A 24160-nucleotide genomic window follows, 5' to 3' on the forward strand; every position below is an offset into this window, starting at 1 on the left:
ATCACCTCACCATCAAGATCCCCACTAAAGGTGGGATAGCGGTCATCCGAGGTGATCAAAAGAGAGCAAAAGAATGTCTGCAGATTGCGCTTAAAAGTGCCGAGCAATCAGTTCGGCACCATCAAGCATAGCAATCACAGCAACCGGAGTCAGAGGCAAGCGAGATGACCGAAGTCACTTCAGAGCCGAACTCAATGACCGTTCGGTTATACGAAGACGATCCATCCAGAACGGTCAAGATCGGCTTCGCAGGAACGCCTCTACTCCGAGAAAAGACCATTCAGCTCCTCAAGGAGTACAAAGATGTCTTTGCATGGTCTTCGTTGGACATGACCGGAGTGCCCCCCGAGGTAATCACTCATCGGTTAAATATTGATCCTTCAATCCGGCCAGTAAAACAGAAGCAAAGACTCTTTGCGGCAGAAAGAAGCCAAGTCATCCATGACGAAGTCCGCCAATTACTAAAAGCGGATGTACTATTCGAGGTGAAATATCCTTCTTGGGTGGCCAATCCTGTGATGATCAAGAAAAAAGAAGGAGGATGGCGGATGTGCATAGATTTTACCGATCTAAACAAGCACTGTCCTAAAGATTGCTATCCCCTTCCGAATATAGATAAAAAAGTAGAAGCTTTGATCGGCTTCGAAATTTTCTGTTTTCTTGATTTATACAAAGGATATCACCAAGTGTTGATGGATGAGAGTGACGCTCCGAAAACAGCTTTCATTACCGATTTCGGCATTTTCGCTTATAAAAAGATGCCATTCGGTTTAAAGAATGCCGGAGCCACTTATCAAAGGATGGTAGACAAGCTTTTTCGGCACCTAATCGGAAAACAGGTTGAAGTGTATGTCGACGACATAGTTGTCAAAAGCAAAAGCACTTCGGAGTACGAAGACAACCTCAAATCCACTCTCGACGTGCTCCGAAAAGCCAACCTCAAACTCAACCCCCAAAAATGTACCTTTTTGGTAGATTCGGGAAAATTTCTGGGTTGTTGGGTTTCAAAGGACGGACTCAAGGCAAACCCTTCAAAAGTTCAAGTTATTCAGAACATGGCGATGCCGAAGTCCATACACGATGTGCAAAGACTAACTGGATGTCTAGCCGCATTGAATAGATTCCTTTCCCAAGCAGCCGAAAAGCAACTGCCGTTCTTCAAAGTGTTAAAAAAGGCACCAAAGTTTGAGTGGGGAGCCGAGCAGAAAAAGGCTTTTGACGAGCTCAAAAGTTATTTAGCCGAGCTTCCAATTCTCTCTGCTCCAACAGATGCCGAAGTGATTTTCTTATACTTAGCGGCATCCGATCAAACCATTAGTGCGGTGCTTGTACGAGAAGAAGGCCTAAAGCAGTTTCCCATCTACTTTACAAGCCGAGCATTAAGAGGTCCAGAAACAAGGTATCAACCTCTGGAAAAAATTGCTCTGGCATTAGTAAATGCAGCAAGGAGACTGCGGCCATACTTCTATGCTCACAAGGTATGCGTCTTAACCGATCTGCCTCTTCGGCAAGTTTTGACCAAGCCAGAAGCATCAGGCAGAATCGCCAAATGGGCCATAGAGCTGGGAGAACACTCAATCGAGTACCTACCTCGGAAAGCCATCAAGGGACAAGCCTTGGCAGATTTTCTTGCAGAGGCCAAGTTCGATCAAGCAATCCCTGTCATTGCCGAACAGAAAAATTCTGCCAATGCCGAACTAGCACAGCCCTTGGAATCCGAAGAAGAGCCGCCGGACTGCTGGAGCGGATTCGTAGATGGAGCTTCGAATAAAACGGGAAGTGGAGCTGGTATTCTGCTTATCGCTCCCGATGGACACGAGGTAACCTATTCACTTCGGTTCTCATTCCCAACCACTAATAACGAAGCCGAATACGAAGCCCTCCTTGCCGGACTCCAGCTAGCGCAAAGTCTATGTATCAAGTCTCTCAAAATCCATTGTGATTCACAAATCATAGTGAATCACATGTTGGGTACAAGTGAAGCCCGTGATGAGAGGATGAGGAAATATTTAGACAAAGCGCAAAGCATTAGCCGAAGTTTCTCTTATTTTCGGATAGTCCGCATTCCCAGAGCAGGAAACAGCCGAGCAGATACTTTAAGTAAGTTAGCCGCATGTCCAAGCTCAAAGGTGGAGGAATTGATGCATCGAAGCATTGACGAAGCTGAGGTACATTCAGTAACCAGCTCGCCGAACTGGATGACGCCGATCTTACAGTATCTAGATCAAGGACAATTGCCCGAGGATAAGAGAGAAGCTCGGAAGATCACGTGCCGAGCACTTCGGTACGAACTTCATGAAGGAGTCCTCTTTAGAAAGTCTTACCTCCAGCCGTTATTGCGGTGCGTAGGACCAGAAGAGACGGACTACATCCTCAGAGAAGTTCATGAAGGATCGTGCGGTAGCCACATCGGAGCTAGAGCTTTAGCTAAAAAAGTTCTAAGATGGGGATATTATTGGCCAACCTTGGTACAAGAAGCAGTGCAGCTCGTCAAGACATGCCCGAAGTGCCAAATCCATGCAAATATCCCAAGGATGCCGCAGACCGATCTATCCACTATGCAAAGCCCTTGGCCTTTTATGCAATGGGGTATAGACATAGTAGGACCACTACCACAAGCTCCTCGGCAAATGAAATTCCTTATCGTTGCCGTGGACTACTTTACGAAGTGGGTGGAAGCTGAACCATTAGCTACGATAACGAGCTCGAAGGCATTGGATTTCGTCTGGAAGAACATAGTGTGCCGATTCGGCATACCCCACATCCTCATCTCGGATAACGGGACTCAGTTCACCGACAAGACGTTCAAGAATTGGTGCCAAGAGCTGAATATTCAACAACGGTTCACTTCGGTCTCTCATCCACAAGCAAACGGACAAACGGAGGTAACAAATCGTATCCTGGTGAAAGGGTTAAAAGCTCGGTTAGAACAAGCCAAAGGACAATGGGTAGAAAATCTCCCTCAAGTCCTATGGTCCTACCGAACTACACCCACAACCTCCAACGGTGAAACTCCGTACAGTCTTGTGTACGGCACTGAAGCCGTGATTCCGGTGGAGATCGGCATACCCAGTCCCCGAACTCTAAATTTCTCGGCAGAAATGAATGACGACGGACTGAGAGCCGAGCTAGATCTTGCCGAAGAAAGAAGAGAATTGGCATGCATAAAAGCAGCCAAGTACAAGGAGCAAGTAGCCCGGTATTACAACCAAAGGGTGAAGAAGCTGCAATTTCAAGTGGGAGATCTCGTCTTGAGAAACAACGAAGTAAGCCGAGCAGAAAAGCTGGGCAAACTCGAACCCACATGGGAAGGTCCGTATCGGGTGTCAGAAGTCCTCGGCAAAGGGTCTTACAAATTGGCTCACATGTCAGGAGAACAGGTACCCCGAACATGGCACATTTCCAACCTCAAAAAGTTCCATTTGTAAGAGACAGTCCGGTCAGTCAGTCTTGAGTCCTGTTCGGTCAATGTGCTTTCTTTGGTTTGCTTGGTCTTTGTCTGTCTATGTGCGTTTTGTCTATGTGCGTTGTGTCTGTCTATGTGCGTGTCGTCTCTTACAAATGTTACTGAGGTATCTTGTTCTTCAAAGGCTGATCCCCTTTTTAGAACATATATAAGCTAACGATTGTGAAGTCAAAGCTTCTACAGAGGATACAAGACCACAATTCAGCTTAAACAAGCAGTTCGTCTGAAACGAGCTGCAAGCCAACGATTGTGAGTCAAAGCTTCTACAGAGGATACAAGACCACAATTCAGCTTAAGAAACAAGCGCTTCGTCTGAAACGAACTGCAACAAAAGTCCGATTCACGCGATAAAACTTGCCTGAATTAGGACAAAGGAAAGTCCGATCCACGCGATAAAACTCGCCGAATTAGGACAAGGGAAAGTCCGATCCCCAAATTAGGACAACGGAAAGTCCGATCCGAGCGATAAAACTCGCCAAATTAGGACACAAACCAAGTCCGGTCAAAGAAGAGTTCACTTCATAAGACCGAGGACAAACATCAACTTACCCCGTACCTTTATCCAGAATGCCGAAGTGATTCACTTCGCTTTTCGGGGGGGGTAGTGATGGAGTACGTACTAAACAAGCCCATCAGCCTAAAGCCCAAGAAAGAGTATCAGTCCGGCATGACTAAAGAGTTCGGCCCCAGCCTACAGCTCGGTAAAAGCCAACCAATCAAACTCTGCTCTCAGGTCGGCATCAAGCTCTACTCTCAGATCGGCAAAAGCTACTCGGCAATAATTCAGCAGTTCGGTCTCAGTATTCGACCGAACTGGGAGATAGCGGACTCATGCATGACCTCCACGACATCCACGACATAATTACTGATGATGTAAGCCACTGCCTAGTTAGTGGCCACGCAGGATCTCATGACCTCCACGACATCCACGACATAATTACTGATGATGTAAGCCACTGCCTAGTTAGTGGCCATGCAGGATCTCATGACCTCCATGACCTCCACGACTTAGGGTGGTGATGCAAGCCACAATCTCAGTTCAATATATAAATAGAACTTAAATCTGACAGAAGAGGCTCTCTCACTCTTTCGTTCTCTAGAGACAGAATAGATTATATAGCAAGTGTGTATTGTAAGCTGTAATCCCAGATCAAGCAATACAACTCTGCCCTCTTTTCTTCCCGTGGACGTAGATTTACTTCAGTAAATCGAACCACGTAAATTCATTGTGTCGTGATCTTTATTCTCTACCAGCATTTACAAACATCAGAAATTCGCGGCTTCATCATGGTACGAAGCAGTTATTGAGCAGTTATTGCTCACCCACGATCTTGTTAGTGGGGCTGCAAACCACGACCTTAGTTCAATGTATAAATAGAACTTAGATCAGATAGAAAAGGGTTAAGCTCTCTAGAGATAAAATACCATATAGCAAGTCTGTGTTGTAAGCTGTAATCCCAGATCAAGCAATACAATCTTGCCCTCCCTTCTTCCCGTGGACGTAGATTTACTTCAGTAAATCGAACCACGTAAATTCTTTGTGTCGTAATCTTCATTCTCTACTAGCATTTACTAACATCAGAAATTCGCGGATCCATCAAAGTCTTTAATCTAACTAGAAATATTTGGGAAGACCCACTATAAAATAGTTATAAATAATGATTTGTTTTGAATTTCCCTTAATTTCATCCTTTTAGGGATAATATTTATTTAGTGTAGAAATTTGTATTTAACAAAACTTTGGGGACTAATCTGAAAATATTTCGCCCTCCCTCTTCTCCTTAGTTGCTGCATTGCTTTTCTGTATTCAACAAAACAAGCGGAAATGGTTGTACCTCTCTCCTTTGGGATTGTACGTCCACTCCATGCTCCATGGCTCCGTTTAACCCGCTCCATTAACCCGTGTTCCGTCTCTAGGAAGGGGCAATTTTCCGTTTCGGTAAACGGGTCATCTCGGTTGAACTTGAGCCATATCGTCCGAGCTTCGCTTCATTCCAGTCAGTATTTCAATTCCGTTAATCATTTTATTGTGTTCAGATTTTAATTTGGAGATTTTAATTGTTGATGATCATAAAATTGACTCTTTTTGATTGATTTGGTTAAAGTTCACCTTTTTTGGGTGAGTATCGATTTCGAATTTCTCGAAAAGGTTCTCTACGATAGTGAAATGCGGCTTTTGAACCGAGAATAAAGCGATTTTGTTTCCTGTTTTGAACCTTTTGTTTTTTTCTCTTTCTGTTGTTGCATTTGGGAGTTAGCACTGTATTATTGAGATTGCGTAGTAGAAGAGGTGGATACAATGTTGATTGATATAATTAGGATAGAGCTCGAAATGAGATTGTATAGAAACCAAACTAAGAGGTTAATTGTTGGTTGTGGTTTAGACTATCCATTTTATCAATTCTAGTAATGTTGATTGATATCATGATATGTAACTAACTTAGTTTGCTTTATTTGTTGAGACTTGAGAGTGTTTGTGTTGTTGTTTTTTCGTTTTTTAGTTTCTCTCTACAAAAAATATAAATTTTCTTCTGTATGCTCTGAGGAATCAATCTAGTATAGCTCTTATGTATCTTTTCAGTTTAGGGCATTTTCTGGACTTAAGGAAGTTAGGTGTTTGGATTAATGTACTCATCGTGATTTATGCAACTTCTTCCAGTTTCAGTTTGTTGAGTCAATTTATTAACCATATGAAGAAAATAAATGAGAAAAGTTATTCATTGATTTTGTACAAATTTGCCTTGCATAAAGAGCCATTTGCAGGACTCTCTGCATTGTAGTTGAGATACTGAATGCTGTGATATGTAGAAGGTAGCTGATGAATAATCATATGCACGTATAAGCTAGGCATTTTCACCTGTATGGATAGATATGAATAATTTGATAACGAGACTTGTGTGCATGTGCTGCCTAATATGCTTGGTCTAAATTATTGTTTCCTCTGGCAATTGCACAGGTTCTGCACCTGATTCTGATGGACCGCAGGTTTCACCTTTGGTTGAACAATCTGAAATCATTTTTATTGGAACCGGGACTAGTGAAGGGATTCCACGTGTGAGCTGCCTAACTAATCCTGTCAAGACATGCCCAGTAAGTCAAAAGACTTCCATTACATGCTCGAACTTGCATAACTTTTTCAGTTGATTTGGTGGCTATGTGCTCATCATCAATAAGATTCTTTATTTGAAACTTGTTAGGTTTGCTCGAAGGCTACAGAGCCGGGTAGCAAGAATAGGAGACTTAACACAAGCCTCCTTGTTCGCTATCTTAACCCATCTGGAAAATGGAACATCCTTATTGATGCTGGAAAGTACGTTAAAAATATTCTCCCTGTTCTGACCCCTAGTAAACAAGACTTTCTCATTTATTATATCTGCACATCTTTGATCATTATAGGAGAAATGCTTGTACCACTTTGGCATTTGCTATATATTCTAGACATGTCACGTTATGAAAGCAAGAAAGTTGAAAAGCTATACCACTCTTCATATAATATAACTTGTTGAATATAGTTCAAGTCTTAGTCCTTATTAATGACTAAAGTGGACTATAAAATTGTGATGATGGGCGAATATGCTGTCTACTAAGATTCATCGTGCTTAATGCAGGTTTTTCTATCACAGTGCTCTGAGGTGGTTTCCAACTTATGGGTAAGCTAGCCTATGTTCATTATCTTTCTACTGCTGGGTGATTGTCCATACATTGCATGTGCTTTGTAAATTCTTCCTTTTGTGGTTTCGCGATTCATAGTCTGCTGAAAGAAAAGTGTGTGGATCAAAACTTTTGGCCTCGGTGTTTGTACCAATGCCTCGTCTGTCTTGTTTCTCTAGACATCCAGTACTGAACAGTGAACACATGAATCAATAAGTTCCCGGTCTTGGCTGAGCTACATAGCATATGCTTAGATAGTATAGATACGGAGTCATGCTTTTTGATGTTTCTCTGCTATTCTTGTTTAGGCTCCAGTTGATCATATGAAAAATTTCTTGTCTGCATATACAGATTTCGAGTTTGCACCAAAATCTTCTCCCAGGACTTTTTTTCTCTTGTTTCCTTGTTTTTTTCTTGTTAAGACAACGTGTTGTGCCATACTTCCATTGACTATTTTGTAAGTTTCTGTTGTCATGCAAGCTTCTTTTCGTGACTACTTTAATTTCTGCCAGGATAAGAACAATTGATGCGGTTATTATTACTCATTCTCATGCTGATGCAATCGGAGGTCTCTGACATGATTACTTTGTACATTTTTGTGTACGGTTTACATCATCAAAATGCACGAGCATTTTCATAAGAGGACTTTTGTTTTCTCAGGGATGGATGATCTCCGTGATTGGACGAACAATGTTCAGCCGTCTATACCAATATACGCAGCAGAGCGTGATTTTGAGGTTATTACTCTTTGCAAAATGTGCACTGTCTACTAAATACTAATGTTCTAGTAGTAAACTGTTTGACTGTCCCATGGTGTGACTTAGAAAGTTTGAAAATCAGCAACCTCTAGTAACTGTAACTGTTATCCCAGATATGTATTCCTTGGAACACTTTCCTCCTATTGATTCGACGTACCTACCACAAAAGAATATTTGCATTCTATCCAAGGATGCATATAAATATCTTGATCTCAATGCTAAATTGGTAGTTGGGATCGATCAAGGTCACTAATCCGCACCTAGTTAAGGGTCAAAGTCTAGCATTCTTCATTCTTTCATACATCTTCAAATGGTAATACACAGGGCGATGATTCTTGAGAATCTCTTTTCCTTTATGCTTCTTGCTATGCCTTTCTGATACATGTGTGTATGAGTGCTTTCCAACTAGACGTCTGAGTTTCATTGATGTGATTTCAGGTAATGAAGAAAACTCATTATTATTTGGTAGATAAAAGTGGCGTTACACCTGGCGCTGCAGTTTCGACCTTGCAATTTAACATAATTCAAGAAGAACCATTTACAGTATGTGATCTCGAGGTAAGAATTTGCAAAACATTTTATACTTTTGGTAGGTTAGGTGTTCTGTCACGTACCCTGTAAATATCTCCACTGCAGCCATAGGGGTAGAGTACTTTTATCATATTCACTAGTTCAAGCATTTTTAAGATAGTGAGATACTTAGATCCTTGAATATACTGTGCGAATACTTACAATTATAAATGCACACTTATACACATTCTCGGGTTTTGCCTCTAATATTTATTTATCCTTGTGTATCTTTATCTTGCAGTTTACACCTTTACCAGTTTGGCATGGTCGTGGCTATCGTTCTTTGGGTTTTCGATTTGGCAATATCTGTTACATTAGGTAATGATTCTAATTTTGATTGCACCACCCGATTCAATGCTCCTTGGGGATCTTAATCTTCTCCTTTGTGCTTGCAGTGACGTCAGTGATATACCAGAGGAGACTTATCCTCTTCTCAGTAACTGCGAACTCCTTATTATGGTCTCTATCTCTCTGTAAATATATATGTATACATGCATATGGACATATAGCCACCAGTGATTTTTTCATACAAATGATGAGAGTAACTCAATCATTAACTTGTCGTTTCTTCATATAGGACGCACTAAGACCAGATCGATCTTCTTCAACTCATTTCGGGCTTCCAAGAGTAAGTCATATATTTACAATAGTATGTTGTCACATTTTATGTGAGCACTTACATCATCTCATAAATACGCCTAAAACTTCTCAGGCGCTGGACGAAGTTAGGAAAATCCGACCAAAAAGAACACTGTTCACTGGTATGTTCACTATACTACATTGACGAAGTTATCACTTCGCTTTGCTGAAAAATTTCACAATTCAAATCTTTCCAATTTCTACCATGCTTGTATGATATACTCGTTTTGCGTATCTGAAGGTATGATGCACCTGATGGATCACGACAAAATAAACGAGGATCTCATAAAGTTCAAAGAGACGGAAGGCCTCGACATTGAATTGAGCTACGATGGGCTTCGTGTTCCAGTAACTCTATAGCCTCTCACATTGTGAATCTCTCTTTCATACATAGCTATTTTTTTGCTGCTGTATTTAAGCAGTGTGAGATTAGAAGAAGCTGAAACTGAGAAAAAAAGCCCAGTTTCTTTATCATTTTAGATTCTTCCTCATTTGCAATTCTTGTTAGGGACTCATTAATTTTTAAAGATTCAGAACACCTTGATTTAGTTGGAATAATTATTTGACACTTCTTCAACTAGGAATGTCTGTTCAAACCGGATCGACCGAAACTGCAACTCATAGGCTGAAACAGAACCGGTATAACAGTTCTACCAGTCTGGCTCAGCGGTTAATCGTTGGTTTTGGTCCAAAACTTGGAAACCCGTAAAAAAAACAGCAAAAACAGCCCAAAATCCGCAGTTTTGCACCATAATTGTCAAAATTGTTCAAATCGGACTGCCAGTTAAAACTGAACCAGCGGTTTCGATTTTGGAACCGGAACTGCAATATTGGTTCTACCAGTTCTAGAAGTTTTGATTTTGGAATTCGAACTACCTCTCACAGGTTGAACTGCGATCGGCAGATTGATTACCAGTTCGGTTCTCCAAAATTTTAGAGCAGTAGCCGGCGGCTGGCCCAAAACAGTGAAAACCGGCAGTTTTTAATTGAAACTGTCATTCCCTTTCCTGGGCCAGTTACGGTTTCACTTGTTTGGAACCGGAATCGCCAATTTTTGAACTGGCAACATCCCTACTTCCGGCATGGTGGCTCATTAGTTACATCATACCTAAAATGATAATTAAATTGATCAATTATATAATTGAAAGAGTGAATGTGAATGGCATAATCTGTCACACAATCATGTAAGTAGTAGTACCTATCTAATAAATATATATCCAGGAAGAATCATTTTGAATTTCATCATGGATTTGAATGGTCTTGAATATGACGTTACAATAATTTTCGAATTTTTCTAAAAATAAAATATTCATAAAGCATGCTTTGCTGGCACTATGCAAGAAACAGATCTAGCATATACTTTTTTGTACATGTGAATTTCATTTTCTCGTGTCCTGTTATTTTTGTCTCTTGTAAGTGTCCCTTCCAAATATTAATACAACTCATATCAATCTTGTAACGGAAATTTGTTAGTATTGTAAATTGTAATATATTGAGATTTATGTAATCTCTATCTTATTTTAGGTACACTTATTTCTTCAATCAATTATTGTGCCTGGACCCTATAAATTTTTTGCCCCCACCTCGTCCTTACTGCCATTGACTTTTATTTGTTACTATAATCAGTTATTTTTATTAAATTCTTGATCCACACACATTGGGTCAAATTTAGAGGATATAAGTAATTATGGAGGAACATGGCAAATTTCAATTTAGTTTGATTTGGATATGTTTTTCACACCAATCTTCCCAAATCTTCAAAATTTGATTTTTCTAGATTTTGTTTTACTTTTTGGCAAAAGCAACCAAGTATATTCATGAAATAATTATTAATTTCCAAAACCAAAATCTTGATGTATGTGAAGTAGTAGCATTTTTATGATTAGCAAAATCATAGTCATGTCCAATAATCTATAGATCACACAAAAGAGGTAAATCACATTTAAAAAATTAGATTTGACAAGTTCAACCTAAAATTATAGAATTCTTCGCCCCCACAAAAACATAGATTGGTGTATTATTTTTTGTCCTGTCGAATATAGACTAATATTATCACTATAAATTTAATATGTGTTTAATATTTTGTTTCCATTTGATGGCTATAATCAATGCATTTTTGGTCTTACTCATTAGCTTATTAATAAGACATGGGCATACACAATCTTACCTAAAAAAACTTAACAAACTCTTTTTTATGAGGGGTAATGTTTAAACTCCAAAAAATTCTATGAATATATATAAGTGGTGTTATATAAATTATTTATACAATAATATCTAATTTATTTATCTAAAGAGAAGAAAAAGTGGAACACCTCTCAATAATTTCACAGATCTATCACTGAAATAGAGGTAGGATTTTAGAAGGATAAGAATTGTGGTATTTCAATTGTTGAAGCAAATATGTCACATTGGTTGATATGTCTCCTTATAGTAGAAAGCTAATTATTTCTTCTCATATAAATAACAACCCATAAATAAAATTATTGATTGGACTCTACTTGAAGAAAAAGTAGAGTAACAAATTAAGAACAACCACACAAACAAAAACATATTACATATATATCCAAATAATTAGTTAGTTACGTGTATATATATATATATATATATGGAGTAGTGATCTAGGACAAATGCCCATTAAGTACATAACTAGAGAACAAATCTAAACCACACATCTTAATACTCTAAATTAATCTTATGACTTAGCTCTTTTTACATGTTTTAAATAAACAGAAGAATTGTGGAGTGCGAAATCTGCATTAGAAGTAATGAATTGGGAGCATCCTAGGTCGAGATCAGCATTGATGAATCTCCATCTGAGAAGATCGAGAAATGGGGATGCAGATGTGAAGAATGAATATGAATCTGTAAATAATTATGATTCAAGCTTAAAGATTAGAATCAAATTCTTTCCATTCTTAGATAGTACAATTATGAATTTGCTTAAAGCAAAATGTTGTCATTGTTGTTCATCGAGTTAAAGAGGTATATACTTATATTGTCATATTAACTGAGTACACAATATAAAAAAAATTGTGATTTGTAATTATAACTTATCTATATGGGTACATAAAATAAGAAAATTGTGCTTAATTTGTGATTTATGACTTGTCTATATTAGTCGAGTACAATAAATAAGAAAATTTGTGTTTTGTGTTGGTATTAACATTAATGATTTTACTTTACTGTTGTTAACAAAACACATCACTATTAGCATGATTTTACTTCACTGTTGTTGACAAAACACATCACTATAGCCAAAGATCAAAGAAACATCACTCTAACCCTGTATTACGTCACTATAACTATGTTTTGCTCATGTTAATATACATCTATTCTTCTTTATCTTACAATGAATTGGCATTGTAACTAGCGAGTTACACGTAAGCTTGTACTATCAATTTATTCATGGTGATTGAGTATACATGTAAAAAAATTGAATGTAAATATATTTGGATGGCAGCTTCTTCTTTGTGCGAAAGGTGATCGTCCACTTCTTCACATTCTTCTTCTACTGTGTGATTCTGCCTCTCTCCGTTTTGGTGCCTCAAGTATACGTCCCGAAATGGGGAGCCATTTACCTTCCTTCCATCATTACCATTCTCAACTTGGTGGGAACTCCGAGGTCGTTCTATTGGGTGCTGTTCGAGAACGTGATGTCGTTCCACCGCACCAAGGCGACGGTGATGGGGCTGGTGGAGGCGAAGACAGCGAAGGAGTGGGTGGTGACGGAGAAATTGGGTGATAAGCTGAACAACAAGGGGAGCAAGAGCAAGAGCAAGAGATCACTTTATTTGTTTCATTATTTGTGTAGCTGAGATTTGTTCTCTAGTTATACACTTAAAATTAGTTATATCTTGATCACCAACCTCTATATATATATATATGGCTTAGAGAAAGCATACATTTAATTTAATTATTTAAATGATCATATTATAATATGGGAGATGAGCTGGAAGAGCATGTTGATACTTGGGTTCAACAATATCCCCATTTCAAAAACCAAGTCACTGAAGAATAAAACAGGATAGTGACAAAACAAGTAGTACTAGTATATTATTTTTATCTTCACTATTATATTATGCATCAAGTAACACTATTAAAATTGTACATCAACAACTAGAAAGGTGCCAATTGTAGTGTATTATGTCATTTACAATGTATATACTCCATGTATTTTTTATTAACTTTAGACAGATAAAAAACAATTTAGATTGATAGGCATTGTTATGTCCAATGCTTTTATGTAGTAGTTGCACAAGTAGGACCAAAAACATATTAATAATTTGATTTTGACTTAACCTAATATATACAAGAAAAAGAATTCAAATGTCCTAATATATTTCACGTCCCCATATCTCTGAATTTTGATTGAGCTTGATTTATTTGACGATAACTATTTTCGTTATTTCATTATTAGTGACTCGTTATTAGATCGATCGATACCATTGCTTGTCCTTTGAAATTACTGTCGATCCCAATGCGAGGTAATATTGGATTCACCGTTGTTTATTCGTCCGCCATCAATTATCGGCGAAGACCGTCACATCGTCCCTGCCTTCCGAAGTACAACAACCTTCGTCAATGTGTCTAGTCCCACAAATTATGTGTCCTAGATCCAAAATTGGAAGACAGACAATAAGATAATATGATTCGACTAGAGTAATGAATTAGGGCATGAACAAACGTGTATCTTTTGTCTAAGGAGTGGAAATAATTATAACCCTTTTTAAGGCATGGGCTTTATAGCCAAAGAAGAGGTTAATCAATGACTCAATCATGTAGAATTGTAAAAAACGAAGTAAAGCAGAAAAGGGTCTATTTTAAAGACTTACTAGTTTACTGTGAAAAAAAAGATTTTACAATTATAAAATATGAAAGTCTCCATCTTTGTCTACAAAATGAACTCTTTTTATAATCATGGTGGGCTCTTTTTTGAGATACTTTTCTACAATATGAGCGAAAGGCGGTGGATGATGGGAAAGTGATTTATCATTTTCCTTTTTAAATAATTTTTCAAAATTTGAATAATGTAAAGCAAATATAAGTGTGGCGTATTTTAGTCAATTTTATAATTTTAAAACCATAATAATATTCAATTATTAAACTTTCAATTTTTCTAGTTTTTCCATTTATGTGATGATTTTTAAAATGACTTATTTTTATATAAATAAGTTATTTTTCTTTTCTTTTCTTATTTCAATGAAATAATATTGTTCTTAATATAAAAAATTGTTGTTAATGAGACAATTTAGAAAAATTAAAGTTTTATTAATTTGAAATGTTTCATGTGATTAACAAAATTTAATTAAATTTCATAATCCAAATGGTTAGATTATTTTTATCATTTCTATGGGGTTTTGGAGAAGAGAACAAAAGTAGACAGAAAGTGCACGTCAGAGTTAGCCGTAGGGATGTGTATTTTTTTGAGGTGATCCTTTCTTTCTCATCCACACCATCTCTGCGTTTTCTCTCTCTTCAAAAACACACAGAAAAAGAGAGATGAGGAAAGAGAAATAGTAGTGTTTGTAGAAGAAGACTACTCTCTCTCTATTGTTTTGTTCTTACATGCATGCCTATAATTGGATTTTCTTGATTTTAGAACAAAAAATCCCATTGCAAAATCTGCAAAGAGGTAGTAGTGTCTGCAGAGCTCCCTCACTCTCTCTCTCTCCAACCAAAAAGTTGTTTTGTGGGGTGAAGCCAAAGAAGAAGAAGAAGCCATAATCAAAGAAGAGGCAGTTGAAGCTTCTTGATGAGAGAGAGAAGCAAGCAAGAAACCAAAAAAAGAGGTAAAAAACTAAACCTTTGAGCAACAATCTCTTTGTCCATTTTTTTTCACCTACTTTCATTTTAGCCTTTCTCTACTACTTAGGTCAGTGTATTTTTTTGTCTTCAGATCTCGAAAATCCCTGTCTTATTCCCAAACCACAACGTAGTTAAAGATCTGTCTCCTCTTCCCACTTCCCATGTTGCAAGATTAAATTTTTCTCTCTCTCAAGATTCTCTCTCATCATCATCCCACTCATCCCAAACTGCAAAAAGAAATATGAAAATCTCAGCTATCCAAGAAGAGAACATCTCCAACCTCACCACCGCCTCCAACGACGCTTCCTCCACCGGCGGCGAAATGTACCCTCCGCCGTATTTCCCGGCGCCAACCGCCGCCCCTCCTCCGCCCGCCAAGAAAAAGAGAAGCCAGCCAGGCCATCCAGGTAAAAATCAAATCTTTCACTACCCATTTCATCAAATCTTCAAAAAGTCAAGATCTTTCCACAGCCCATTTCATCAAATCTTCAAAAAACTCAAGAATTCATCATAAAAATCAAATCTTGATATTTTTTTTCTCTCACAGACCCTGGTTCAGAAGTGATCTCTCTCTCTCCAAGAGCGCTCATGGCGACGAACAGATTCGTGTGTGAAATCTGCAGCAAAGGGTTTCAGAGGGACCAGAACCTGCAGCTGCACAGGAGAGGCCACAATCTGCCATGGAAGCTGAAGCAGAGAAGCAGCAAGGATGTGAGGAAGAAGGTCTATGTCTGCCCCGAGACAAGCTGCGTCCACCACGACCCATCGAGGGCGTTGGGAGATCTCACAGGAATCAAGAAACACTTTTGCAGAAAACATGGGGAGAAGAAATGGAAATGTGACAAGTGCTCAAAGAAGTATGCAGTTCAATCCGATTGGAAAGCTCACTCCAAAACATGTGGCACTAGGGAATACAGATGTGACTGTGGCACCCTTTTTTCAAGGTAAATTTAGTCATTTAGTCAAGTTCAAGATTTAATCTTTGTTTGTTGTTGATTTTTTGTTGAAGTGCTAAAATGTGGGGATGAGTTGAGGGATGGAGCTAAAATTCTTGAATTTTTGTGATTTGATTTGCTTAATTTGATGGGTTTTTTTTCAAAATTCAAACTTGAGTATGATGCTTAATTATTTTTTGTTTAATCCCACCATATCACTGTTGGAAGAGTCAGAAACAGTCACACACATGACACATACACAATAGAAATTTTATTTATTTAATTTTATTTTTTCAGTGTGTTTTCTCTAAACCTGACATGCAACATTATCTTTCATCAGGAGAGACAGCTTCATCACACACAGAGCCTTCTGTGATGCTCTAGCAGAAGAAAGTGCAAAGACCATCACCACCCCCACCCCTACCACCCCAACTATCCCACCCCAAAATGCTGCAAATTCATTTTCCCACCACATCAATCTGCAGCAGATTCAGTCCCAATTCAGCAATGCACAACAACAACTCCCATTCCCAATCAAGAAAGAGAACCAACCCTTCACCCTCAGGCCACCATGGCTCCCCCCACCCCCCAATATCGACCTCACCACCCCCTCCTCAATCTTCCAAGATTTCCAAGAAAACACCCAAAACCCTAACCCTAACACCACCCCCACCACCACCAGCATGGGCCCCACCACCAGCCTCCACCACGCCTTCCACCACCACCACCCACCTCCTCACATCTCAGCCACTGCATTGCTGCAGAGAGCAGCAGAGATGGGCTCCAAAAGCAGCACCACCCCTACCCCAACCAGGCCCCACCACCCTCACGTGCCTGCTGGTGAATCCCCAGCATCTGGCTTCGGCCTAAAGCTGGCCTCACGTGACCACTTCATCAATGGCTTGCCTCCATTCGGCAATAAAGCTGCTGCTTCTTCCCCTTTCATGCTCCATCACGATATGATGATGTTCAACACCTCCACATTCCAACACCATAATCAAGAATCAACCTTTGAAGACGATGACTTGTCCTTTGCTGGGATGTTAAATAACACCAACAACAACACCTCCCCCTCCTCCCATTCCAAGAGGGTCGACGAAAGTTTGGATTTTGATGCCACCCTCAATCAATTCAGCGCCTCCAACGGGGGAAATCACGATGATCGGATGACGAGGGATTTTCTAGGGTTGAGGCCCTTGTCTCAAAGCGACATTCTAAGCTTCGCAGGCTTGAGTAATTGCATCAATACCACTTCTTGTGGTGAGCATCAGAGCCAATCTCAAAGATCTTGGCAAGGTTAGAGCTTTGGTGGGTTGAGATTAGAATCTTGAATCTTGAATCTTGCTCAATGTATCCATGGCATGGTTTAATTAGTTTGTTACTCTCCTTGAAGCGAAAGAGCTACTTTCCAAAAAAATGTTTGAAACCCTAAAGGTGTAATATTTTGCTACAAGATCATTAAATGAAGTGAATTAGAGAATTGAGTAGTAGTTGAAATTAATTGTGTGTGGAATGTATTGAATGCTTATTTGTGTAAGCATTTATAGCTAGTATTGAATTGTGCCTATGATTAAAATTGAATGCTTTGGATAAAACATGAATGAGTCCATCTTTTCCAGCTCTCCTCCCTAAATTGATCTTTGATTTGGGAAAACTTAAATTATATGTCTGTCAAATGGAATCAACCCATATTTGGGATGGTGACATACCTATCTACATGTGTGTGTGTCGTATATTATAATTTTAATAATTTATTAATAGTGGCATTTTCTGTCTGAAAAAGTAGTTCTTCCTCCAATGTCACTCTTGGGAAGATAAAAAAAATGTTTTTGCCCATGCCAATATTGTTAAATTGTGGTTTTCTTTTTTACATATGTATTTTGTGGTACTTTTAGTTCATTCTTAAATAAAAAAAATTCAATTATAACTATTATGTTGTTTGAGTAGCCGAAATTTTTATTAGTCTATAGTTTTTCAAGGCATGAATATTGTTTTTATGATTTACTTTAATTTATATTATCAACTTACACAACTCCTACAATACCATATAAATATCATTTTGTGTTATAATAGCACATTTTGATAGCCATACTCCTCAATACATTAATTAATTAATTAGGTCGAATACTAAATGCACACTCACTCAAATATGGATTGGGAAATCATTAATCAATTAATGTATTCACATGATTAATTAATTAAATGTTACATGCATGTTTATTTGAAATTTTGAACCCTGTCTTGTGAAATAGGTCAACATGTGAAACACTAGCTGTATATATCAAATCTAGATATGGTCAACATGTGAAGCACTAGCTGTATGTATCAAATCTAGAGATGGTCAACATGTTACATATGTACCTACATTATTTGTGTGTGTATGTATGTGTGTGTTTTGTGTGTGTTTTGTGTGTGATAGTATACATGGGAGTACAAAAGCATAGGATTCTTTTCTGAGATGAAAAAGATTCTTGAAATATGAAAGTTGAAAACATTGCATCGTGTATTTTGTTAAGAGATTGCAGAGAAAATATGGAGTCAATCCCAAGATTGCCCCCTATCAAAACCTGTTCTTCCTCAATTATTTTTTCCCAAACTAAATTAAATAAATGAAATATGCATGAGTTTGTTTAGCTATGTCAATGTCTTTTATAACCCTATAGATCTCTTTTTAATGAAGTACTTATAGTAGTACTAGATAAATATATAGAGGTTTAATGATTTAATCGAACAAAATCGAATTTAAATAGACAAGATTTAATAATTTAGTTTATCTGTCGTAGTTTGAGTGTTTGACTCGCATTTAATCGAGTTACGATATTTAATTATTCAATGCCGTAAGTTTTAAAACGGAAATAAGAAACAAAATTGTGGAGTAATTAACTATTTAAACATTTGAGCTAGTCAATTAGAGTGAATTACGAGAATTAAAAAGCCAATGAAATACAAGTTGGCGTGAAGTTGGTCGAGGCGACGATTTATTTTATCTTTGGCATTACTTGAAAAATAATAAAATTGTCAAACCTAAATAAAATATTTCATTGTTCATGATTTTATCATAAGTAAATACTTAATAGGAATAGGACTCTATACGGAGTGTATAATTATGCGGAATCACCAATCTTTTTTTATTATCTTAAATTTGCATTTCTTAAAAAATAAAGATTATAATAATATTAATAATATAATATCAAATCACAATGAGAATATACCAACAATTTGATAGGAAAATCAAGCATGCTATCTTAGAAAATTAATATTATGCTACATATCAAGTAGTTCACACCCCTAGCTAGAAAATTTCCTTAATTTCGTGTTAGTACAAATTAGTGTCATAATCTAGTGTGGACTATTTTGTGGGTAGAAAAAGGTGACATTTAATTGGCTAAACTGATTGGGATCAATAATAATTTAAGTTGGTTATCGAATCAAATCAAATACAAGTAATTTTTATAAATCCTATTTCATATGCTATAATCATAAGGTTATATAATAGTATAAGGTGAGTATAATTTATAAATCGCACCGTAAAGTGATTAATCCCGTCGAATTTCAATGGATTACACACTAGTTTTGATGCTAACATAATACTATAACTAGTGAGAATTTCATTAAACAAGCACATTTCATTGTGTTTAATTAATTATGCTAATATTATCATCTAATCAGCATGGTGCTGATTTGAAATAGTCCCAATCAACGATGAGATAGGGCCAATTAATTATTAAAGATAATGAAATTTATAAATGTAGGTTTCGTAGCCAAAAAAAGAAAAGAAAAGGTTCACATGCAAAATTTAGTAGGTGGGAGCAAGCTTAGCTAGAATGAAAGTGACATGCCATAGGCCCATTGTATTGTCACTATAATTTTATAGCCATTCAAATTATATTTCATTATATAGGAGTATATAATTTTCATTATAGTTTTAATAAATCGAGATTGAATTAACGGGGGAAATATTCTGGTGCCGAAAATAAAATTAGACATAGACATGCTTAAATAAAAACAGATACACGTTATACTTTTTTCATGAATGGAGAAATATATACTATCCTTTGAGAAATGATATGTTTGATGCTATGCAAGAATATATTAGAAGAAATTGAAAAGTTATTCATCCTCTTGTATTTTCATCTTATCCATATCTCATATTTTATCTAGTGCATATTCAATATGAGAGTAATACTATTATGCAACCATATTTTATGCGAGAACTATTTGTTAAATAATAATGTGAATAATAATTTTTATAATTATAATCAACTAAATCAATACAAAAAAAATAATGCTAAATGTGGAATAAATGATAGTAGTGGTTACATAAGGTACATAGGTTTTGTAGCATAGCATTTCTTTATAATATGGTATAATTATTGTTTACATATGATTAACAAAAAAAATTAGTTAATTATTTACCAATTAAATACGCATAATCATGGATTGACTTACCATAACTACTTTTGAGCTAAAATTTTGCTGCACGAGGGCACATCATTGGGAAGTTGAAACCATTGAATTTCGACGCATTTTAATTATAGTAGGAATCTTTTACTTTTTGGGTGAGATAAAATTTGATGTCTTTCCCCCCAAACATAATGAAAAAAGTGAAAAAACTATATTGAAATCAATCAAGCAACATTAATTACAGAAGCTACCTGGTTGTAGAATGACGATTAATAAAATGTTTCAATACTTATTTTTTTTAGACTAAAGTCCGAAAATGATCCTTAACATATTGCGATTTTTTTAATTTTTGGTCAAAAACATTATCTTTTGAATTATTCAGTCTCTCGAAAACGGGTCACATTTGGTCCTTTTTGGACGGTTCCGTCAAATTTTTGACGATTTTAATTACTAGGTCATAAATCCGCCACTAATCCGTCACTAACGCCGCCTTCAACGCCTCCTCCACCAGTCGCATGTCTGTCGACGAGCTGAACACCGTCGCCGCCAAATCAACGACGAGCTGAACACCTTCGCAACATGTCCGCCGATGAGCTGAACACCGTTCGGGTCGGGCTCGGGCTGGGCCAAATCAACCGCCTTCACCGGCTGAAAAATCTTCACCGCGCACCAGGATTTGCAAAATTAGGGTTTGGACAGCTCCAATTTCCCCCAAATTGAAAAATCACCATTTGATTTCAACTGCCTATCCGCCAAAAACTACATCAAAATCTGCCGCCATAAGCAGAATTTATGGATCCAGCACGCCAACGCCGTCTCCGGACTAGCCGTCGACGACGATCACGGCGAGCTCTACTCAATCTCATGGGATAAGAGCTTCAAAACGTTGAAAACATCTTCCGATATGGCTTGCATCGACTCCGTCAGTTCAGCGCATTCCGACGCCGTGAACGCTGTCGCCTCCTCCGGCAGAATCGTCTACACCGGCTCCGCCGACAGGAAGATCAAGGTGTGGAGAGCCGCCGCCGCCTCCGGCGACAGGAGAAAACGGAGCTTGAAGACGGCGCTATCGAAGCACAATTCGAGCGTGAATGCTCTTGCGCTGACGCCGGATGGGGCGGGGTTGGCCTCCGGCGGCGGCGGCGGAGTGATTCTGGTTTGGGAGAGGAGAGACGACGGCAGCGACGATGAAGAGATGGATTTCTTCGTTGCTTGCTGCTTGAAAGGGCATAAAGGGGCGGTGTTGAGCTTGGCTTGTGTTAGTGGCGGATTTGTGACCCGGTAATTAAAACCGTAAAAAATTTGACGGAACCGTCCAAAATGGACCAAATGTGACCCGTTTTCAAATGTGAGGGACCGAATAATTCAAAAAATAATGTTTTGGGCCAAAATAAAAAAATCGCAATATGTTAAGGACCATTTTGGGACTTTAGTCTAATTTTTTTTCTGCAACCATTTAAGTTTGATATGGGCTTATTGATTATTTGAAAGTGATTCTGTGAAATAACACGATGTGAATGAAATGGACATATTCCACTGACTAATATCTACATGAACGAAATAGACAACAACTATAATAATAGTAGTATAGTAATATAAAAGTCGTAGTTTTAAAAAACAACCATCATTATTAGTAGTAATATTTTATTTTAATTATTTGATTGTACTACTCCTATTAATTATTGTTGCAGCTATTAATAAAAACAAAATGATTTGTTATTATTTTGTTACTAGAATTTATTTATTAATAATACTATCTCATTAGTATTTATATGTATATATGTGTGTATAATTAACATTATTGTTATAACAAACTTTGCCGTTCTTGATTATGTAAATACATAACATATATCATGAACCAATAATGAGGGAACATACATGTATCAACTAAATTGGAGTATTACTATTATTTTTATTAATTTTTAGACATGTCATGTAACTAATTGTTGTACATGCAAGAGGTGGCCGGTGGCCCCCTTCCCCCACTACATATATAGTAGTAATACATTTTGAATTTTGATTGCTTTATTGATTGCTACTATTGATAATCATCTTGATTGTCACATAATCTGCACGCCCACATTTTCAAATTATACAAAACTTGCGCATTGTGACTTGTCAAATTATAAACCTAAATTAAATTAAACGATGAAGTGTAACTTAGTGATAAGTTATTCAATAAATTGAAAGCTCTAGTCATTACAAAAATAAATAGAAAATTAGTATTGATCTTTTCAATGAAAAAAAAATGAAGTTGTGTTAAACTAGATTCATTATTTTTGCATGCTTGCAATAACAAGAAAGTGGCATGACATCACTATACAAACACCATGTATGTATTGAAATTGTGTGTATACCAATAATGAAAAGTTGACATATTTTACTATTATGGTATAATGAATAAAGATGGCAGGGAAATGGGATAAAAATGATTGGTTACTTTTTATTGCTAATCATGTTAATATTTGGGGTGGATTATATGTAAAGTATCCCATCCCTTTATGGTGAAAAAAGAGGTGTACCTTGTTTGTTGAAAATGGTAAAGTACTCTTTCTTTAGTGCTTCACAATTCATCATAGTACTTTTTGTTCCAAACAAATCATTAATTTGGTGATACTATTCCCTATCACTTTCTACTTTGTCACAATATTATTAGTGCATTTATTTTGAATGATAGATTAAATTGATGACATATATATATAATGTTGAATAATCATATAATTAAATTCATTAATTTAAGGTGTGTAGTTGAATGGAGGACTCGCTATCCTTAATCAGGCGTCATGGAATCGATATCTGATTCGTAACTTAAATTTCCGAGCTAGTTATTTCATTGTTCGAGGACCCTTATGTAAAAAAACTTTGGTGAAGATGAAAAAAATGTACAATTAATCAAAATATTTGATAAATTAGCATGCATTGCATTACTTTTGAAATGTGACCAAGCAGCGGATTGATAATTTGATATGACAAAAGGCCAGATTTAAATTTAAAATCTTTTCTTAAGTGTGACAGAATTGAAACACTAAAGTCTGTATATTTGGAGGGCCCAAATAAAAAACATTGGGCCATTTTTTATTCTAATGGTCTGTGAAACTTATAAAGCCCTAAAGAGCAACCTACTTATAAAAAGTGAAGCACAACTCTCTTGAATCAATAAATTATGTATTTAAGTAACTTTCAGCATAATTAACTTAACTACGGCATCTATTTCAAATTCCCGAGCACATAATTTATAGCATGTTATAAATATGAATTCAGAATATTTAGCTATGAAAAAGTGAGATAAATATTAGAAAAATTGATGATATTTACACACTAGGCATAAAATTGTGGGACATATTAGAATTAGTAACAGCAATTTTGGTTCCATAATAAATAAAAATATTGCCAAAGTAAACCTTTTTTTACGGTTTCATCAAAGAACTAATGGTCAATGCTAATTGTACAGTGGCATGACTGTTAGTTTTTTGACGGAATTGTTAGAAAAGGACCACTACGACAAAGATTTACTCCATCTGTCCGTGAATAGGAGTCCCGTTTTTCCATTTTAGCCCGTTCGCGAATAGGAGTCCCGATTGACTTTTATCATAAATGGTAATATGGTTCCACCTTCCACTAACTCATTTCACTCACGTTTCATTTAAAATTAATATATACAAGTGAGACCCCTATTCCACTAACTTTTTTCCACTCACTTTTCTTAATATTTTTTAAAACTCGTGCGCCCATAAATGAAACTCATAATGGTGGACTGATGGAATATTTGTTATAGACCTATTTTTAAAAATGAATATTTACTAAATTCATATTTTAGTTATATTTAGTAGCAAAATTAACTTTTACTCTATTAGAATTTAACTATTAAAAAATGTAAGTAACCGAGCCCGGCCGGTTTATACGAAGCTCGAGACAAAAAAGCCCGGCCCGAT

General features: G+C 37.0%; 2 protein-coding genes across 3 annotated transcripts; both read left to right on the forward strand.

Moving 5' to 3' along the window:
- The first annotated feature begins 5227 nt into the window (after nt 1-5227).
- Nucleotides 5228-9652, forward strand: LOC121794203 (putative hydrolase C777.06c). Its single transcript, XM_042192266.1, has 12 exons — nt 5228-5463; nt 6423-6556; nt 6664-6776; nt 7075-7116; nt 7630-7685; nt 7778-7854; nt 8314-8433; nt 8687-8763; nt 8841-8904; nt 9023-9073; nt 9158-9206; nt 9326-9652. The coding sequence occupies exons 1-12, from the start codon at nt 5292-5294 to the stop codon at nt 9442-9444; spliced, it is 1074 nt and encodes a 357-aa protein (XP_042048200.1). The 5' UTR covers nt 5228-5291; the 3' UTR covers nt 9445-9652.
- Nucleotides 9653-14473: 4821 nt separating this feature from the next.
- Nucleotides 14474-17314, forward strand: LOC121794202 (protein indeterminate-domain 7-like). 2 transcript variants are annotated; one of them, XM_042192264.1, is made up of 4 exons: nt 14474-14873; nt 14981-15296; nt 15437-15833; nt 16165-17314. In XM_042192264.1, exons 2-4 carry the CDS (start codon nt 15131-15133, stop codon nt 17123-17125), a joined length of 1524 nt encoding a protein of 507 aa, XP_042048198.1. In that variant the 5' UTR covers nt 14474-14873; nt 14981-15130; the 3' UTR covers nt 17126-17314. The 2 variants fall into 2 exon arrangements, with proteins under 2 accessions (XP_042048198.1, XP_042048199.1); XM_042192265.1 differs by having other exon boundaries at nt 14474-15296.
- Nucleotides 17315-24160: the final 6846 nt, after the last annotated feature.

The sequence above is a fragment of the Salvia splendens genome, chromosome 3 (assembly GCF_004379255.2).
Source record: "Salvia splendens isolate huo1 chromosome 3, SspV2, whole genome shotgun sequence".
Taxonomy (NCBI): Eukaryota; Viridiplantae; Streptophyta; class Magnoliopsida; order Lamiales; family Lamiaceae; genus Salvia; species Salvia splendens.